The sequence below is a fragment of the Nicotiana sylvestris genome, chromosome 5 (assembly GCF_000393655.2).
Source record: "Nicotiana sylvestris chromosome 5, ASM39365v2, whole genome shotgun sequence".
Classification (NCBI taxonomy): Eukaryota; Viridiplantae; Streptophyta; class Magnoliopsida; order Solanales; family Solanaceae; genus Nicotiana; species Nicotiana sylvestris.
In genome coordinates, this window is record NC_091061.1 from 132,312,480 (window position 1) to 132,330,535 (window position 18,056).

Here is an 18,056-nt window from a genome sequence, read left to right on the forward strand (position 1 = left end):
AACTGTTACGCTGGTCTTAGACATCAATGATTTCGTCGCGAACAACATAGGTGGCAGATTTGGAAACGAGATCCAAACAAAGGCTCTTAAGATTCAACCTTAACCCTTCTGATGTTAACTTGATGGAGAGGGTTGCGCATCCATGACAACATATACTACAACATGTCGCCCTAGAGAGGGGAGAAAGGAGAGAGCGTGGGGTGTTTGACTAATGGTAGGTGATGTGGGTGAGAGAAATTTTGAGATTGAGCATTGTGTTTTCAAGGAATGAGGGAAGAGAATGATATGTATCAAAGTAGAGAGAGAAGAAAATAGTGTAACTGAATAGCGTATTTAGTGGCTTAGGGGTAGGAGAGGTAACCAATTAAATATTTTGCTATAAATATTAAAAGGTATCTATAAAATATAATTTTTTAAAATGATATTTATTTAAAATAAATAAGGTGTTAAGAGGTAAAAATTCCTAAAATAAAACAAAGTAATAGTACGTGGTAACGTTCTATTTTAGATGGACAGAGTGACTAACCCACCCTAAGATTAATTCCACGCTATAAGCTTAAATCGTAGTCCTCCAATTTTCTACTACCACTTTTAGTTTTTATAAAGCCAAGCTCTTGTTTCTTTCTCGTCTCCGGCGTATCAAAATACACTACAGAGCCGCTGTGTAGCATTGAAAAGAGCAGATCCTACTTTGAAATTGTAGGTTCACTGGTTCTCAGTTTCTTCTTCCACTCAACCGCCGGCTCCGTGTCGGCCAAATTCACCGGTGAGGGTAGCTGGTCGGCGCACTACGAGTAAAGTAAGCTAATTATCTGTTACCTCTGCAAAATCTTTAGAAATTACTGCATTTCAATCGAGGGGTTCTCCTATTGTGTTGGGTTATTACCTTGTTAGGATTAAACAATATATATTATTTTTATTTTTTTGAGATTTTGGGTTGTTCATGTCTAATTTTCTGCTGATTTTCTGGTTTTGATTTGATACATTTTGGTGATCATGTATCTGTTGATTAAAATGTTATGATAAGGTTTCAAACTTGGGGTTATCAAAAAGATTAATGTTTCAATCTTGCTTAGCAACTGTGTTCTTTCAACTTTAAATATTAAGGGGCTAGCTAAACCTAATGGGTTTTGTCATTCATCATTCACTACTCTATATACTTCTATGAGTTTCTTACATTTGCACCCTTGTTGTATGCATCATTTTTTAATGTATTCTAATCCTTTTATTTACCGATCAAAAGTATTTCCCTCTAATGCATGCACCGTTTTGATTTGCATTTATCATTAGTTGTTTTAGGATTTTCTCTAATGTATGCTGATTTACTTTGTATAGTCACAAAACATTTCATTTATGAAGGAGCAAAATAGAAATAATACAATTTAAGAACACCTAGCACTCTATCAGCTCCTCAACACTATCAATGCATGTTTCATCTTTGTAGCATCTCCAACTATTTCCATACAAAAACACATGCCTCAAAAACTCCTTTCCCACATTGGTCAATCTTTTCCTCCTTCACCTGACTAGCTTCATAAATTCTTTCGATCGTGATCATATTCACAGTAAAAAAAAAATGGAATTCGGCTTTCCACGCCTTAGTAAAATCCAACAAGATCCTTTTGATTGTACGTATTTATGTCTTCATTATTGAAGCAATCTTCTTAAAAACGAAACTTTTAGCATATTCCTCCATTGAGAAGTCCTTTAAGAGCATGTGTTATAAAAGTGGAATTGAAAACGTTGCAATGAATGAATATAGAGATGACTAGATGCGGAATGTAGTGTTACAGTGTTCCATAGTTGTAGAATGTCGTTCAATGGTATCATCCCTCTTTTGCCCATTCACAAATGGAATGTTTTATAATTTTAATAAAGAAATCATCCCTCTTTTGCCCATTCACAAATGGAATGTTTTATAATTTTAATAAAGATAGGGTGCAAACCCAAGAAATGGTGCACACATTAAGGGACAAACTATAAAACAACAAACGATAGTGTTCATGAAAAAAATGGTGCCCCCCCCCCCACCCCACCCCACCCCAAAAAAAAAAAAGTCAAGGACTGTGGAAGCAAATCGAGAAATAGCGTATACAATAGGGATGCATAATGCAAAGAGATCAGGAATCCCACATGTAACTTCTTGTATTAATATTGGCTTTTTACAGTTAATTTCTCAAGTATTTGGTCATCATATTGAGAGTCGGCATTATATCAGACAGGAAAATGAACAATGAAGAAAAACGATTTAACCGAGAAGAAGAGGATGAGGATGAGGAAAGTGGGAGAGGTCGAGAAGCGTGGGAAAGAACTTATGCAGATGAACGATCATGGGAGTCTTTGCAAGAGGATGAATCTGGACTCCTTCGTCCAATTGACAACAAAACTCTATCCCATGCTCAGTATCGCCGACGTCTCCGCACTGCAACCGCTGCCCGAGTTCAGAAGGGCCTGATTCGCTACCTTTACATTATCATTGATTTCTCCAGGGTATGTGTAATCCTTTATGATTGTACAAAAAGTGCATTGCTATAGTTGGTTACTAACATTTGATGGTTTAGTTTTTGATTTAGAGTTATGCAAAAATTATGTAAGCATCTATACTTCGTCTGTTTGTAAAGGAGTTATCTCAAGATAAAGTTTATTGGATCCAGACGTCCAGTGTACCGGACAATCTGGCGATCCCCTTTTTGATGCTAGCAAATGCTTATTTATAAGGAATACAGTTTGATTCTTCTTAAGAACTCTAGGGCTGAAGTTTTAGTGATTGCAACTTGTTTATATTATGCTATGAGATATTAAGAAAGCTAAGTATTTTTCTGTTTCTAGTAATGGTTTTAAGAAACCAATATTTTGAACAATTTTGTCAGAAAATTACGCTGCTGTATGGCATGCAATTGGGTGCTCGTCTTTGATCAGTAAACTTAATTGATATTCTAGTGATTACCCACTTTCAGTTTTGATGTCACCATGTACCCCTGAACAGCACATTGCATTGATTCCTTTGGACCAATTTTTGAAATTCTGAGAGAATTGTGAACTGAGTCCGCCTATGACAGCTGTTGCCTTTAAAAATGCCCCTTTAGTAGAATTGCGTTTATCAGTGCACTGCATGCTTTCTTTTAAAATTGAAAAGGTGCGATAAACAATCATAAACATTTACACGTAAAGATCATGCTGACAATTCTCCACCTTTCAAGATGTCAGCATCCAGCTTTTTGACATTTTCCCTAGGTTTCTTTGTCCACGTTGCTTGAAAGTGTTTCTGAGAATTGATTGCATCTATTTGATACTTATCCTACATGATAATAGCTCCGCAACACCCAAGCAAACTTGGAAAGCTCGAACAAAAATTGAAATGCTTTGAGTACTAGAAAGCTGGAATTATTAAAAGAGAAACTTTAAAGTACTCATTTCAATTAAGCCTGGACAATTTTGAAAGCTACAGTAACGGCCATGATTTCTTGAACCTTATAAAACTTTTGAGTTATTATTGCTTGCATTTTGAATTTTAGGCAGCTGCAGAAATGGATTATAAACCAAGCCGAATGGTTGTAGTTGCTAAGCAAGTGGAGGCGTTTGTAAGAGAATTTTTTGATCAGAATCCCCTCAGTCAGATTGGCTTGGTGATCTTGAAAGATGGAGTAGCTCAGTGTTTAACAGATCTTGGTGGCAGTCCGGAGGCTCATATCAAAGCATTGATGGGTAAATTGGGGACGTCAGGTGATGCATCCCTTCAAAATGGCCTAGATCTTGTGTGTGACCTCCTAAATCAGATCCCATCATATGGTCATCGTGAAGTCCTTATCTTGTATTCTGCTCTTAGCACATGTGATCCGGGGGATATACTCGAAACCATCCAGAAATGTAAAGCGTCTAAGATAAGGTGCTCAGTAATTGGTCTCTCTGCCGAACTCTATATATGCAAGCATCTCTGCCAAGAGACTGGTGGAATGTATTTTGTTGCGTTGGATGAGGTGAGAATGAATTATTGAGGTCTGAAGTAATGGTAACATGAAAACCTGTGAGATAACAAAGAAATATTTTGTATGAAATTTAGGAGACATCTGTTTCTAACTGCCTACTATGTAAAACTGTCTCATGAATAATGATTAGAACAACACACATGCTTCTCGATTTCTTGAACAATATTGTTAAACTTTTTTTTGATTCGATTGATGGTTATTGCCCTGTCAGCCTCATTTAAAAGAGTTGGTATTAGAGCATGCCCCACCTCCTCCAGCAATTGCAGAGTTTGCTGTTGCAAATTTGATCAAGATGGGATTCCCCCAAAGAGCAGCAGAGGGTGTTATTTCAATTTGTTCATGTCATAAAGAGGCTAAGGTTGGTGGTGGATACACTTGTCCGAGATGCAAAGCACGCGTATGTGAGCTGCCTACTGAATGTTGTATCTGTGGACTGACCCTTGTGTCTTCTCCACATTTGGCAAGGTCATATCACCATCTGTTCCCAATAAGGCCATTTGATGATGTTTCACCCTCACTTCTGAAAGATATTCACAAGTTACCAAAGAATTGCTTTGGTTGCCAGCAAAGTCTCCTAAATCCTGGTAAGAGCAGTCTTCAAGCTTATTTTCAAACTTGGAACTGTCAAGTGGTATAAGAGTCATGTCAAAGCGAGGAACATCCGTCTTTTCTGTTTTCTCTGAAGATTGTATTGTAAGTAACCAATAAAAGCCAATCTGAAAATGAAGCACCCAGTCACATAGGATATCTATAAAAACATTTGCTTTTTTTTTTGTCTGTGGGGTTGGGGGGGGGGGGGAGCAAATATTCGCTTTTGTTCATGGAAATGTTAGGATTTTCTGTTAAGGAGAGAATTCTCAAATGGAGTAGTTTATCAGATTAACCCTGGGGTACATAACCCTGACCTCAAGTGTCTTGTGTCACTGAGGACAACAGTAAAGTTCCTTTCTTTGAGTTCATAGCTGCACAGAATGGTAAAAACCATTTGCATAATTGTTGTTGTCTGGTATGATAGGATATAAAGTTTTTGTCTCTGTGTCTATCGTCCTTACAAATTGATTCACTTCCATGGTGAACTGGAAGGGTAACTAAGTGAGTTAAAACTTCCTATTGTAACAGTGAAAAAGATAGTTTCAGACTTTCTTTAATGATATCAAATCTATGCAGATTTATAAAGAATGAGAACCTTGTGAGAAAAAGCATCACCACACACAATAGTGTATCATTTACGTTCTTGTTTGGGTGGGGTTATGGGGAATGGGGGAGAGAAAGGGGAAGGGATTAAGGGAAGAGGTTTTAAAAGGGAAAAAAGCTAATAAAAATCAAGTAAGTTTTTCTTTCCTCATAGAGTGAGAATATGACGAAGTGGTTTTCATTTTCTTCCAACTTTTAGTTTTTTGCCGTGGCAAAGCACTTCGTTTGCTTCTTTTTCTATATTTTGTTCTCCGGTTCTTGAGATGCATCCTTTTTGGCTGTATTTTTAAAGATGGCACTGTGACATGTCTAAGCTAACTAACATTATATGCTAGTTTTTCTGTGAACATATGCCTTACATGGACTAGCACTAATAATCAACTCTTGTGGATGGTTAGAGTGTGTCACTAATCTCACAGTATTGATGAAACTACATGTTTATAAGAGGCAAACATAATTGACGTTAAATATAGGACTATTTGTCTTGCATAGTCATATTTGTGCCAACTTTAAATGCTATTTCCTTGAAGACCGTTTTTACTCTTTACCATATGTAGCACAGCTCTGAGTTTTCCATTATAGGATTGCTTTGCAATACAAAATTGTCAAAACGATGCTTCTTATTGTCAGCTACACACCGACTTCCAATTGAGCGAGTGATAGGGAAATAGGAATTTGAAACTCTACTACTTTCTTTCCTAATGGTCGTTTATCCTTGTTTCTTGAATGCAAGCACTGGCGCATGCAGAATTTTTTGTAAGGGGTGTCCATGTTTGAAAAAGTGAACACATGAATAAATCATTCTAATAGCGCCATATTAAGACATACAATTCATATCACAGTAATAAAATGCAATTCAAGAAGATTACTACAACTATTTTGGACGAGTTTTGATGTTCTTTAAAATGTGCTCATAATAGTCTTAGGGGTCGTTTGGTAGTGTGTATAAGAATAGTGCGGAATAATGTGTATTAGTAATGCATGTATTAGTAATGCAAGCATTAGTTATGCAAATATTATTTCTTATCTATTGTTTGGTGTGGTGTATTAAAATTATAATGCATTGCATAATTTTTAAAAAAAATAGTTGCTTACAAAAATGCCCTCCATATTCTCTAGCTTTAAGGGACTTTAAGGACAATTTTGTCATTAACCATGCTAATGCATGCATTAAAGCGTTGGTATTACTAATGCCATGGTTTTCTATGCATTACTTATGCATAGGATAATGCCAAGTATGATGTATAACTAATACAAGTATTAGTTATACACAAGTTGAAAAAAGGTACCAAACAAGATATTAGTAATGCATAGAGCTAATGCTTGCATTATTTTTTCTAATACCTCCTACCAAACGACCCCTTAATATGATAGATACTTAGATCTTGTTCTGCTTTTGTAGTTATTGCTTACTCTTCATTATGCTGCCTCAGCAGTAGGACTTGACAGGTCTCAATGACGGAGACTACATAAATTTGCTGGCAGGGGCATTTGATGTCCTTCGTCCAACTATGGGGGCTGCAACAACTTCTATTCAGTCAAAACGATTATCGACCACCAATGGTCTGCAATGTTCACCTCGTACCGCAAGCACAATTAATAGACATGTAATTTAATCTTAAAGTACTCCAAAGACTCATTTTTAACCAAGAAGGTCGTAAGACCCTTGGTTACATAGCCAATTCCTCGACGCGTAATGGTCAAACAGATTGAGCCTTCTTTTTTTATATGTAATTGCTCTACCATCTTAATAAAAAATTTACCTTATAAAATAAAGGACCCCTTGAGTTCCCCAACATCATAATGTTTGGATGTTCGAACCTGGTCAAGAGTCAAATAACAATGCGCACCCTAGTATCAGGTATAACTGTTGCTAAAGTGGTATATTACCTTTCTGAAAAAAGAAAAAAGAAGAGAAAACCGTTGCTAAAGCAGCAATCTGCGATCCTAAGGGGTCTTTTGGTACGCGGACTAAATTATCCCGGGATTATAGTTCCTAGAAGGTGAGATAAAATAGTACCAAGTTTGATGGGATAAGGTGGAATAAGATAGGATATCCAGGATTAAATTTGTGACTAAGTTTATACGATGTTTGGTTGACGGTATAAATTTATTCCTTTATCCCACCTTACCCCGCATACCAAACGACCCCTAAAGGTGTTGGGTTCTGATTTCCCCTGAAAGCAGTGTAATTTTATGTTAGAATGGAAATCATGAAATGATTTATAATAAGTCTATATTATGTGCATTTCTCAGACTAGAAATTAGTAAAGAAACAGAAAACATTCACTAATAGTGTAACTGGCTTTTGAACTGGAGCAAAAGAAATATTTCTAGTGCTCTTCGAAAGATTAGATGCATTTAGTATCAAGAGCTTAAATTATGCCACGTCCGAGATGATAAACTTCTTATATTATAATTTTGTGCTTCTTGCTGTGTGTTTGTGATTATGTTGTTTGATGACTGTTTGGCCTCTCTATCTTCATAAGGTAGGGGTAAGGTCTGCGTATACACTACCCTCCCTAGACCCCACTTGTGGGATTACACTAGGATTGTTGTTGTTGGTGATGACTGTTTGACGACTGTGTTCATATAACTGTTCAAGCAATGCCGAAATTGGTCTGTGAAGGAGGTACCTGTTGAACAATGTGTTTGTAGATGTATCCAGCCAGCTCGTTTTTTTTTTTTTTTTTGACAAATTTCTGATGACTTCTGCTGAACTGGGAAATGATTTAGAAAAATGAGCCGTGTTTGGACCAACCATGGCTTGGGATCATAAAATTGGAAAAGAGCAATCTGCCTTTTCTTATGCAAACTTAATGTACAGCTTCTCACATTTTGCTTATTCTGCTTTTCTCTCTATTCGATTGATGCAGGAAATTTGCCAGGTCTACAGGTTGCTTGTCCAAATTGCAAACAACACTTCTGCCTTGATTGTGATATTTATATACATGAGAGCTTGCACAATTGTCCAGGTTGTGAGAGCTTAAATTCCAAGACCATTAGTGATATGGAATGAATGACAGATGTGTTTCTTACATGAGAGCTTGCACAATTGACCATTACTCCTAAACAGAACAGCTGAATGGCGGAATGAAATGTTTCTGTTGGATGTTCTTGTCAAGTATCAGAAATCCTGTTTCACACCATGTTATGAGGAAGAGTCAAACTGGCTGCTTCTGATCTCTAAATACCTTGAACCGTTGGCTTCTATAGGAACCTTTATTGTTATATGCTGACCAAATTCTTTGGAACAACTACAGGAAACACAATTACAGATCTCAAAAGATGAAACTTCTGTCCTCTAATTCGAACCTTTGGAGCAGTGCAGGTTTATGGCATGCTGTATCATATATATGACTATCAGACTGTTGCCTTCTTGTACCCTCAAATTTCGACTTTAAATAAAAAAAGAAAAATGTAGTGCTGAGACCTCTGTTTTACCTTTGATCTTCAGGAATTTTGCATTTACATACTGAATTGGTGAAATCACCTGAGTGTTTCATTGTGCATTTCCGATGGCAGAGACCTTTTCGCCATTAGTAGATGAGGATAATTTATCAGCAATTGTTTAGCCAAGAGATTGTGTAGGAGTACAATTAACATAAGTTGTTATGAATATGTTATAGCCATATTCAGCTTTTGTCACCCTTGTAACATAAATCAGGTTGTTTCATGTGTACACCAGGCTATTGTTCCTTGAATCTGTTAGTCTTACTAGTTGTTGTCTAAAGACAATCACTTCAATACCTGTTCCTGTTTTTGCGAGCAAAGTTGGTTTAATTAAATCGAACACTCCAGCCCATTTTTAAGGTGATTGCCGGAGCAGCACTCACAACTTTATTTTAGCTATGGTGGATTTGCATTTTCTTTTCTTTCTTGTAAATTTTTGTTAATATGATTTTGAACCAATAATCACGTTTAAAGACATCTATACGACTTTTGCTAGTGCTACTCTTAAGCATACCAAACCCGACCTGGCCGATTTTAGAATGAGTTAGCTCTCGCTTTTTGGGATAATGCTTAAAATTCTTTTAGCAAACAAACTCGTAAAATTATATGAAAGTAATGCTAAATGGTAGTATAGCATATGAAAGTGGCCAATCAAACACCTGATTGTTAAAAGCACGAATTTTTTTTACTCACACTTAGTGTTTATATTAAGCAAATAATTAAATGACATGTTTGCAATTTTACCACTTAATAAATTAATACCGAGTGTAAGGAAGTAGTTTTCAGCACACGTCTTCATATATAAACATAAAGGAACCCCACCAAACGACAAATATACGTAGTTTTAACCTTGCATGATCATGTTGGATATCCTTTGTTCTCGAAACAAAAAAAAATAAGTAGGGCAACGACTAACGAGGGGTCGATTTTCCTCTATCCTCTTAGCCAGAAGACAGAGAAAGGTATATATGCCTTTATGCTTGTGTCTTAGTAAACCTTCAGAAATATTACTTGTTTGAGTTTATAAGTTTCACTTGAAAACTACTGGGAGAAAAAGCACAATTCAGAATGCCTACAAGGAAAAAGATCTCTTACTAACTTTACTACATAATTAGACAATTAATCAAAAGAATATTTTTAATAAAGTTCTTCTAAGTTACTTAATCAACCATGACTAATAAGACAAGGAAACTTTAACTTCAGCATTTGTACCCTAGTTTTTGGAGTCATTTGCTTGGTGTACTCTACGATATTATTTTCTTTGACAACTGGGCAACTTGGCTCAAACTCATGATCTTAATATATATTAGTATAAGTACTCCTGAAACTTGATCCACAACGTTTACAATTTATGTGGATCTAAAATACTTATAATCTACTCCATTTTTGGGTCGTTTTGGAAAATCATAGTAAAAAGAAAGGTATCAACGCTTTGCTGGTAAGTGACTTTTTAGTAGTATTACTTTTGGGCAAAAGGGAGTGGAACTAAGAAACGTGTTGTTCAATTGTTTGGCAGAAATTTATAGGTGACAGATTTAAATCAAGATGTTTATTGGAACAAAGAAAAGACTTTAAATTTAGAGGGTGTTTACCTAAGCTTATAAGCTAATCAAATTGGTTTATAAACACATTTTGATTTATCTACGTGTTTAGTAAACACCTAAAGTGCATATAAGTCAAATGCTTATAAGCTAAAATTAGTCATAAGTCATACGTTGGTCACCCCCAACTTATGGCTTTTTAGCTTATACGCACTTTTTGTTTGACCAAAGCTTTTACTAGTTTATCCTTAATGATATTTTTTAATTCAAAAAATATTATTCCCAAAATAAAATTTCTAATTTTTTCTTCATACCATATTCGTTGTTCATCTTTTTCTTTACAAAGAAACTTTTTAATTTATAATATTTTGTAAAGTTTTTAAGGTTATTTTAGTTATTTTAACAAAAAATAACTTATCAACCTTTTTTTACCAAACACATCAACTGCTTATTATTAGTTTCAGTACGTCTATCCAAACATATAAATACTTATTCAAGAAATTAGTTTCAGCACTTAAAAATGTTTACTTCAAGCTTATCAGATATTTACAATCAGCTTATTCAAACATGCTCTAATAGCATGTACATCTCCAAGCTTAGAAGCTCCAAAATTACCTTTTGCCTTTTTAAATAGCTTATTCATTTCCCACAATGAAGAATCAAAGATTTAAAAAAGAAAGAAAGAAAAATAATAATTCACTTTAAAAGACAGTCAAGAAAGAAAAATAATAATTCACTTTAAAAGACAGTATATATAATATCTCCTCAATTGCGTGAATCCCAATGTTCCCATAATGAAATGTGGATTAGTTAGTAATGCCTAAGGTAACTCATTCAAAAAGTAAGTGTGCGCCATACGTACTCCCTCAGTAAAGAAGAAGACATCTACAATTTTCTATTTCGATTTTTCTAAGGACATGCAAATTGATTTGTCCCCGATATTTCTTAGGGCATTGACACCCTGTCGTATGTCCCTTCTGCAGGAACCATTCCTTTAAGAAGTTTCTAACTTATTTCTTCAACTCTGCAACTTACTTGTTGTACATCTGCTCAATGCTCATTGGAAAGGAAAGTACAGGTTGTCACTTGTCATCAGATTTACTGTGTAAAAGTTTACTTGATTTAGGGTGTGTTTGGTATAACGGGTTTTCAAGAAAATATTTTCTTGAAAAATAAGTAGTAATTTTATTCATTTTTCGGTGCTTAGTATACAAATTAAAGAAATTAACTTCTCAAGAGTATTCATAAATAATTTATATATAATAAACATGATGCCATAAATTTTCAAACCAATAACTTTTCGAACCCACAAATTTCATAAACTTTCGAACCGCTAAACTTTTAAAACTGCGAAATTTCGAACATGTAAACTTTATAATTTCTAAACTCGTAAACTTCCAAACACATAAACCTCCGAACTCATAATTTTAAACTTGTAAAATTTTAAACTTTTAAACCGATAAATAAAAAAATTAAAACTAGAAAATATATTTAAAAAATATTTTTTCAGGGGGGAAGGGAGGACAGTGAAACGAAAATAATAAAAATTTAAATTAAAAAAAAAGTAAAAAAAAATTGTGCGGTGGTGCGCAGGGGGAGAGTGGGGGATGGGTGGTGGGTGGTGCAGAAAAACGAAAAAATAGAAATCTGAAAATATAAAATAAAAAAAAAAGTTTGCAAGAGGGGTTGGGGTTGGGGTGGAGGAGTAGTAGGGTGGGTGGTAATGGAAAAACTGAAATTTGAAAAAAAAAAGTTTTTTTTTTAGAGAGGGGGTGGGGTGGGTTGGTGAGGGTGGGGAAGGTTGAGAAGAAGTTTTGGAATATGTTTTCCCTTTCTCTTGATAAGGAAAACATGTTTCTCCAATTAGAGGAAAATGAGTTTATAAGGAAAATATTTTTCAAAACATTTAAGTCAACCAAACATGAAAAAAATAAAAAATATTTTCCGAAAAATATTTTCTTTCGTAACAAACACACCCTTATCAAATAATTTGACCAGTCTTTAACTTATAGTGTAGTTGACTTTATACAATGTCCAAGAAGGTAAGCTAAGAGAAACCTTTTTTTTTTTATAATAAACTTACATATCTAAGAATTAAAGCTAAGAGTGACAAGCATAATTTAAAACAATATGAATGCAATGTGTTATAAACTGGGTTTGTTGTAGATTTATGTTTAATGGTTTTCTGTCGAAGACATTCTATTTAACCCTATATATCAATCGTCAGATTCATTATATGTCATAATCCAGACGCACGAAATATATTATCTGTATACTTTACAGATTTATCTTTTGGGTGGCGTTATTATTGGGTCCAAAAGAACGCGTGCTATATGAATTTGTGTTCCGTCGGATATAACACTTTCATTTTTTCCTCCCTTTTTATGCGGAATTTGCCTAATTAGATGTGATATACACACTTTTTTCCGAAATATGTCAACCCAGATAATCTTTGTAAAAATTGCACGGGCACTTTATTTGGTCGTCCCCTTTTAACCTATACCCACTTTTTTAAAAAGTTTTAACGTATACCCACTTTTTAAACAACTTCAGACATCTTCTTCTTCCTCCTCCTCCTCCTCCTCCTCCTTCTTCTTCTTCTTCTTCGGGTGACAATGATTTTATATGGTGGTTGTGAATATATTTTAATGTAGTTTATGATGTTTTACAATGGTGAGCTGTTATGACGTTTTATTTGTTTACTATTACTTAAGTTTTTTTTTTCTTAATTGCAAAATGGGTTCATTAGATTTATAGTTGTTGTGACAAATTGGTGATTGGAGTTTGTTCCTAATTATATTTGGAGGCTATGTTTCAAATTTGAACTCATTTGAAGTAGATTTAGGTATTAAATCGTATATTGGATTGTTATAATCCGAAGAACAAATTTTCGTTTCTGGGTAATTTTCACTTCAGACTTATTGGCCTTAAGTGAATGAAAACGTTTGTTGCACTTTAGACTTTTTGGCCTTAAGTGCATCTGAAATGCAATTTTTCACTTCAGACTTATTAGTCTTAAGTGCATGAAACCATTGGTTGTACTTCAGAGTTCAGACCTATTTGCCTTAAGTGCATTTGAAGTGCAATTTTTTCACTTTAGGCATATTTTTTATAACTTCAGATCCATAAGTCTGAAGTTGATCGTAAAGTGAGCACGCTTGTAAACATTTTTGCAAAGTGGGTATAAGTTCAATTGTGACCCCAAAATCGAGTATAAATGCAAAAGCCCCATAATCTTTCGTCTCGACCAAACTCTTATGAGCCCGCCCTTGGTCAGGACGTCACTCATTGGCTTGTGGAAAGGATAAATTTGATGGTCCTCAAGCTATATATCCCGAGTATGGATGTACATAGATAGAGTTGGTTCGGTTTTTATTAAAACCAAACCAAACCAACTATATCGATTTGGATTGGTCCGGTTTTATCAGATTTTTCGAGTTTTCAGGTTTTTTTGTTACATGAAAATTATTTCAATCTTACTATGTTAAAATTATAGATAAAACTTTGATAAGTGAATATATGTTTAGTAAATATGAAAAAAAATTGACAAACATATGATCTATTAAAATATTCTAATAGGAGAATTTTTTTAGTAACATATGATAGTTATTTTCTTAATCGTCTAACCAAATCTAGTCGTGTTTTTTAATCGATTTGGTTTGATTTTTGGGTTTGGTGTGGTTTTCCAGTTATGTTTGAACACCTCTAATCCCTAAGTTATCAATAATATATTTGACCTTCACAAGCAACAATTAATGTCCTGAAGCTATTTCAATTTGCATTGGTCCTGGTAATTTAAAAAAAATAAATGATTTTAGGCCTTATGGACAATGGCTTGACTTTTAAGGACCAATGCAAATTGAAATGTTTAATAGAACAAAGACTTAAACGCAATTTGGAGTTATATATATCTTCAAGCCTAACAACTTGGCATTCGCAAAACTGACAAATTTAATAATCCACTATCTCATGACTACCTATTCTAGGATCTGAATTTTATTAAGGACAAGTACAGGATTTTTTTTATTTATTATTTATTATTTTTTTATTTTTTATGACCACAGTTAATTTAATTTGCATGAAATTGTATTCTCTTAATCAGCCGAGGTTAAATATGATTTAAACTAAAAAAAATGAGAAGATCCTGGATTCAAATCAAACTTAGGTATGTTTGTCAATTACTCGTGTTAATTTATACTCTATATATCACTTTAATGGTATGTAGTTGATCATTTCACTACCCCGTTGCTATAGATAATAATCCTATTGCCTTGGCCAAAAATAAAAGAATTTCGTGTTTTGATAAATAATGTTTTAATTCAGTTAAAAAGATGCAATTTCATGGTGAATTTCACTTTAATTATATGTGGTTGATCATTTCACTGCCCCGTTGCTAATAGATAATAATCTTATTGCTTGGCCAAAAAATAAAAGAATTTCGTGTTTTGATAAAGAACATTTTAATTCAGTTAAAAAGATGCAATTTCATGGTGAATTTCACTTTAATTATATGTGGTTGATCATTTCACTACCCTGTTGCTAATAGATAATAATTCTATTACCTTGGCCAAAAAATAAAAGAATTTCGTGTTTTGCTAAATAACGTTTTAATTCAGTTAAAAAGATACAATTTCATGGTGAATTTCAATCTCAATTTTCTGAAATGCTAATTTTCCTGAAAATATTCTACCACTTAGTGCATCTTTGGGTCTTTTGCTTTTATTTGTTTTCTTTTGTTTTTCTTCTATTTTGTATTGCTGCTGCTGCTATAGCTACAGGCAGAGGGGGATTTACAGTATAAAATATGGTTCACGTAAATCCATGGTCCTCGGGTTAAAGTATAGATATGATGTACATAATTTGATAAAAATAGGTATATATATTTGATGAAAGTTGGAACCCATCGTCAAAAGAGATGAAGTGGTTCATTGATTTTGGTCTCTTATTTTCTATAGCCTTAAGGTCAGGGGATCGAAACCCCAACCAACTTTTTAGTTTAATTTTTTTTAAAAAAAGTAATGGTGAACCCATTATTCGAAAATCCTAGATCCGCCTCTGGCTACAGGGAGAGCAATGCGTCCCTAGTGAGTGTAACATTACATAATTGAGACCAAAACCAATATTTTGTTACACACATTGTGCGTATGTCATGTGCCTATGAATATAAATTTAGAAGAGTTTAATATGATAGTATCATTTAGTATTCCTTAACTAATCCACTTTGTTGCAATCAGAAGAGGATTTAAAATGTTGCGTTTATGGATTTTGGATTCTAAAAAAGGTAACTATTATGTTTTGAATAAATTATTTATACATATAATTTTTTAATATAAATATAGAGTTTTGGTGAAAGCTATTGAATTTTGCCAACTCGTAACTAAAACTTTACCTTCGCTTCTAACTGAAATCACTAAAGTAACTTGACACACTATTCTATAAGTTTTTGAAAGATTTATGTTAAACTATCCATGTATTTTAAAGCTCTCTATAATTGTATCATCAAATGAAGTTTCTGTCTTCACAAAAATTGTGACCTAAACAAGTTATGCTCAGTCTTCATCTTTTTCATAAAATATCTTCTTGAAGTTACCTATTTTCCTATGAACTTTGTTGAACTTTCTGAAACCGCTACACAGGCAGAAAAATCAATATTTTCAACGAAAAGAGCTTGCCTTTGAATCCTCAGCGTTGCTTTAAAATCTGGATAAAGACTTTGAACTAATCAAAATGCTTGACAGCAAGCTAAGCCGTGTTACACAGTCCATCAATAAAGTCTATACTACTCCGACTTTTAAATCATTATATTGAACAATAATTTTCACAAAATATTTTAATTACATCAAAATCTGCTTAATTTTCGTAATTCTTAAAAATGTTAGTAAGATGGTCAAAAAAGGTTTTAGTAATGAGGGGCGTACACAAGAATTTTTTTAATCGGTGCTGAAATTTATAGAAGAACTGGGATATAAATTTGATTATCATACTTTTAGACAAAAAATAACATTAGTCTATTTGTTTTGTTAAGTTTTAAGTTAGAAAAGGTTCTGAGTTCAATTCCACTTCATTATAATTTTTAACCACAAAGGCTCTCTCAAATATTTGTAAAAGAAAAATGTGCTAGTTGAGGCTTGAACCGTTGACCTTCTAGAGCAAAATCAAACACATAACCAACATACCAAGACACAATTTATTAAGTAATGTCATTGTTTTTCCTAATCTGTTTTCGTACAGTATTAATACATATATTTAATAAAATTTTCTAACGAAGCGCGTGACACCGCTTCGTAAGTGTGCATCCGATTAGTGATAACCCAGCGAATATGTTATTTTCCCGCTTGAACTATGGGATAAATTTATTTTGCAAGTTGTTGTTACGCATAGTTCGTATTAAGCCATTGTTGATAGAGTTACTTGATATTTGTTTCTAGTGAGAGGTAACATGTATTCCGTGGAATTAGTCGAAGTGCGCACAAATTGGCCCGGACACCACAGTTATAATAAAAAAATGCATAGTTCGTATAACGAGTTTGAAGTACTAATTTGGCATATTCTACAACAAGAGTGAACTTGTTCGAGGATCCACCAAAATCTATGGCTGTCCAACGGGACGAGACCAAATAAATGGGATGGGACGGGATGGAACGGGATGACTACATTTAGCCGGGACGGTGGTGGGATGGACCTAAACGGGACAGGACCAAATAAATGGGACGGGACAGGACGAGATGACTACATTTAGCCGGGACGGTGGTGGGATGGACCTAAACGGGACGAGATAAACGGAACGAAACGGTAGGCCCATCCCATTCCAGTAACAAACGGGATGGAACGGGACAAGACGGTTCGTGGGCCTTAAGTGAGCTTTTTTTGAAAGAAGAAAATTTAATTATTTAAGCATTAAGTTTGGCAACAACTAGTTTTCTGACAATGACTAAGTATTTAAAGTTTGCAGCGGCTAGTTTTTTTATTTATTTAATAAACTTAAAACTTAATAAATTATAAAGAAACTAAGTAAAGAATTATAAAATAGTAAAACGAAAGACTTGTAATGAAATATTTTAGTAATTATAATAGAGTTGTAATTTATCTAATATAATTTCAAGCCATTAAGTAACTAAGTAAGAGTGTAAGACAATTCATAAAAAAAATTTGAGGCTTAGAGCCTTTTATTTTAGTAATAGAACTTTTAAAATTTTACATACAAATATAATTCTTTTGAAGAGCACCTAATCTACGCAGCCACCTTATAGGAAGGGTTCTATTTGAATTAGGCCTCTTAGTAGCCAATACAAATCATCATACTAATATTTGTAAGCTTCTATATAGCTTCATTGTAACTTATCTATAATTTATCCCGGACATTGTTCTGGAATTGACAATGTAAGCACGTGATTTTTGCCCTATATGAGAATTACTCCCAAAAAAATTTCAAAATAAAATGATTTTCTTTGGTGTGCAATTTTGAGAATTTTTGTGACATTTTTTTGATAATTATTTGTATTTGTCTGTGCATGTTTATTTGTTAAATTATTAAAAATACAAAAATATGTCGCATTTTGCATGTAGGATTTAATTATACAATTGTTAGTAATTAAATTTGTTTTACAAAAAATAAAAATTACAAAAAAATAGGCATCGTTTGCATTTTTAGCATTTAATATCCAAATATACAATTTTATGCTTAATTATTACTTAATTATGCGTTAATTGTTATTGGGAGTTAATTTGCGCTTTTATAACTTAATTTAGTTCTTAATAATAGTTTAAGTATTTTTATAATTTAGTTTTAGAAAAATAAAAGAAGAAAAGAGAGCGAAAATATAAAGAAAGTAGGAATTGGGCCTCTTCTTCGATTTCAAGCCACAGGCCCAAAAAATGGCCC

The 18,056-nt window shown here is 33.7% G+C and overlaps 1 protein-coding gene across 2 annotated transcripts; it reads left to right on the forward strand.

Annotated features, from left to right (window-relative positions):
• The first annotated feature begins 616 nt into the window (after nucleotides 1–616).
• Nucleotides 617–8,918, forward strand: LOC104227221 (general transcription factor IIH subunit 2). 2 transcript variants are annotated; one of them, XM_009779418.2, is made up of 5 exons: nucleotides 617–799; nucleotides 2,219–2,490; nucleotides 3,516–3,977; nucleotides 4,198–4,570; nucleotides 8,057–8,918. In XM_009779418.2, exons 2-5 carry the CDS (start codon nucleotides 2,227–2,229, stop codon nucleotides 8,197–8,199), a joined length of 1,242 nt encoding a protein of 413 aa, XP_009777720.1. In that variant the 5' UTR covers nucleotides 617–799; nucleotides 2,219–2,226; the 3' UTR covers nucleotides 8,200–8,918. The 2 variants fall into 2 exon arrangements, with proteins under 2 accessions (XP_009777720.1, XP_009777723.1); XM_009779421.2 differs by having other exon boundaries at nucleotides 709–799; nucleotides 2,169–2,490.
• The last annotated feature ends 9,138 nt before the right edge of the window (nucleotides 8,919–18,056 follow it).

Bases quoted from the DNA above. Each gene is read 5' to 3' on its own strand.
- LOC104227221 (XM_009779418.2), top strand. From the start codon at position 2,227: ATGAACAATGAAGAAAAACGATTTAACCGAGAAGAAGAGGATGAGGAT. The intron at 3,978-4,197 runs GTGAGAATGAAT...TTGCCCTGTCAG, and splicing joins ATTTTGTTGCGTTGGATGAG to CCTCATTTAAAAGAGTTGGT. The intron at 4,571-8,056 runs GTAAGAGCAGTC...CGATTGATGCAG, and splicing joins GCAAAGTCTCCTAAATCCTG to GAAATTTGCCAGGTCTACAG.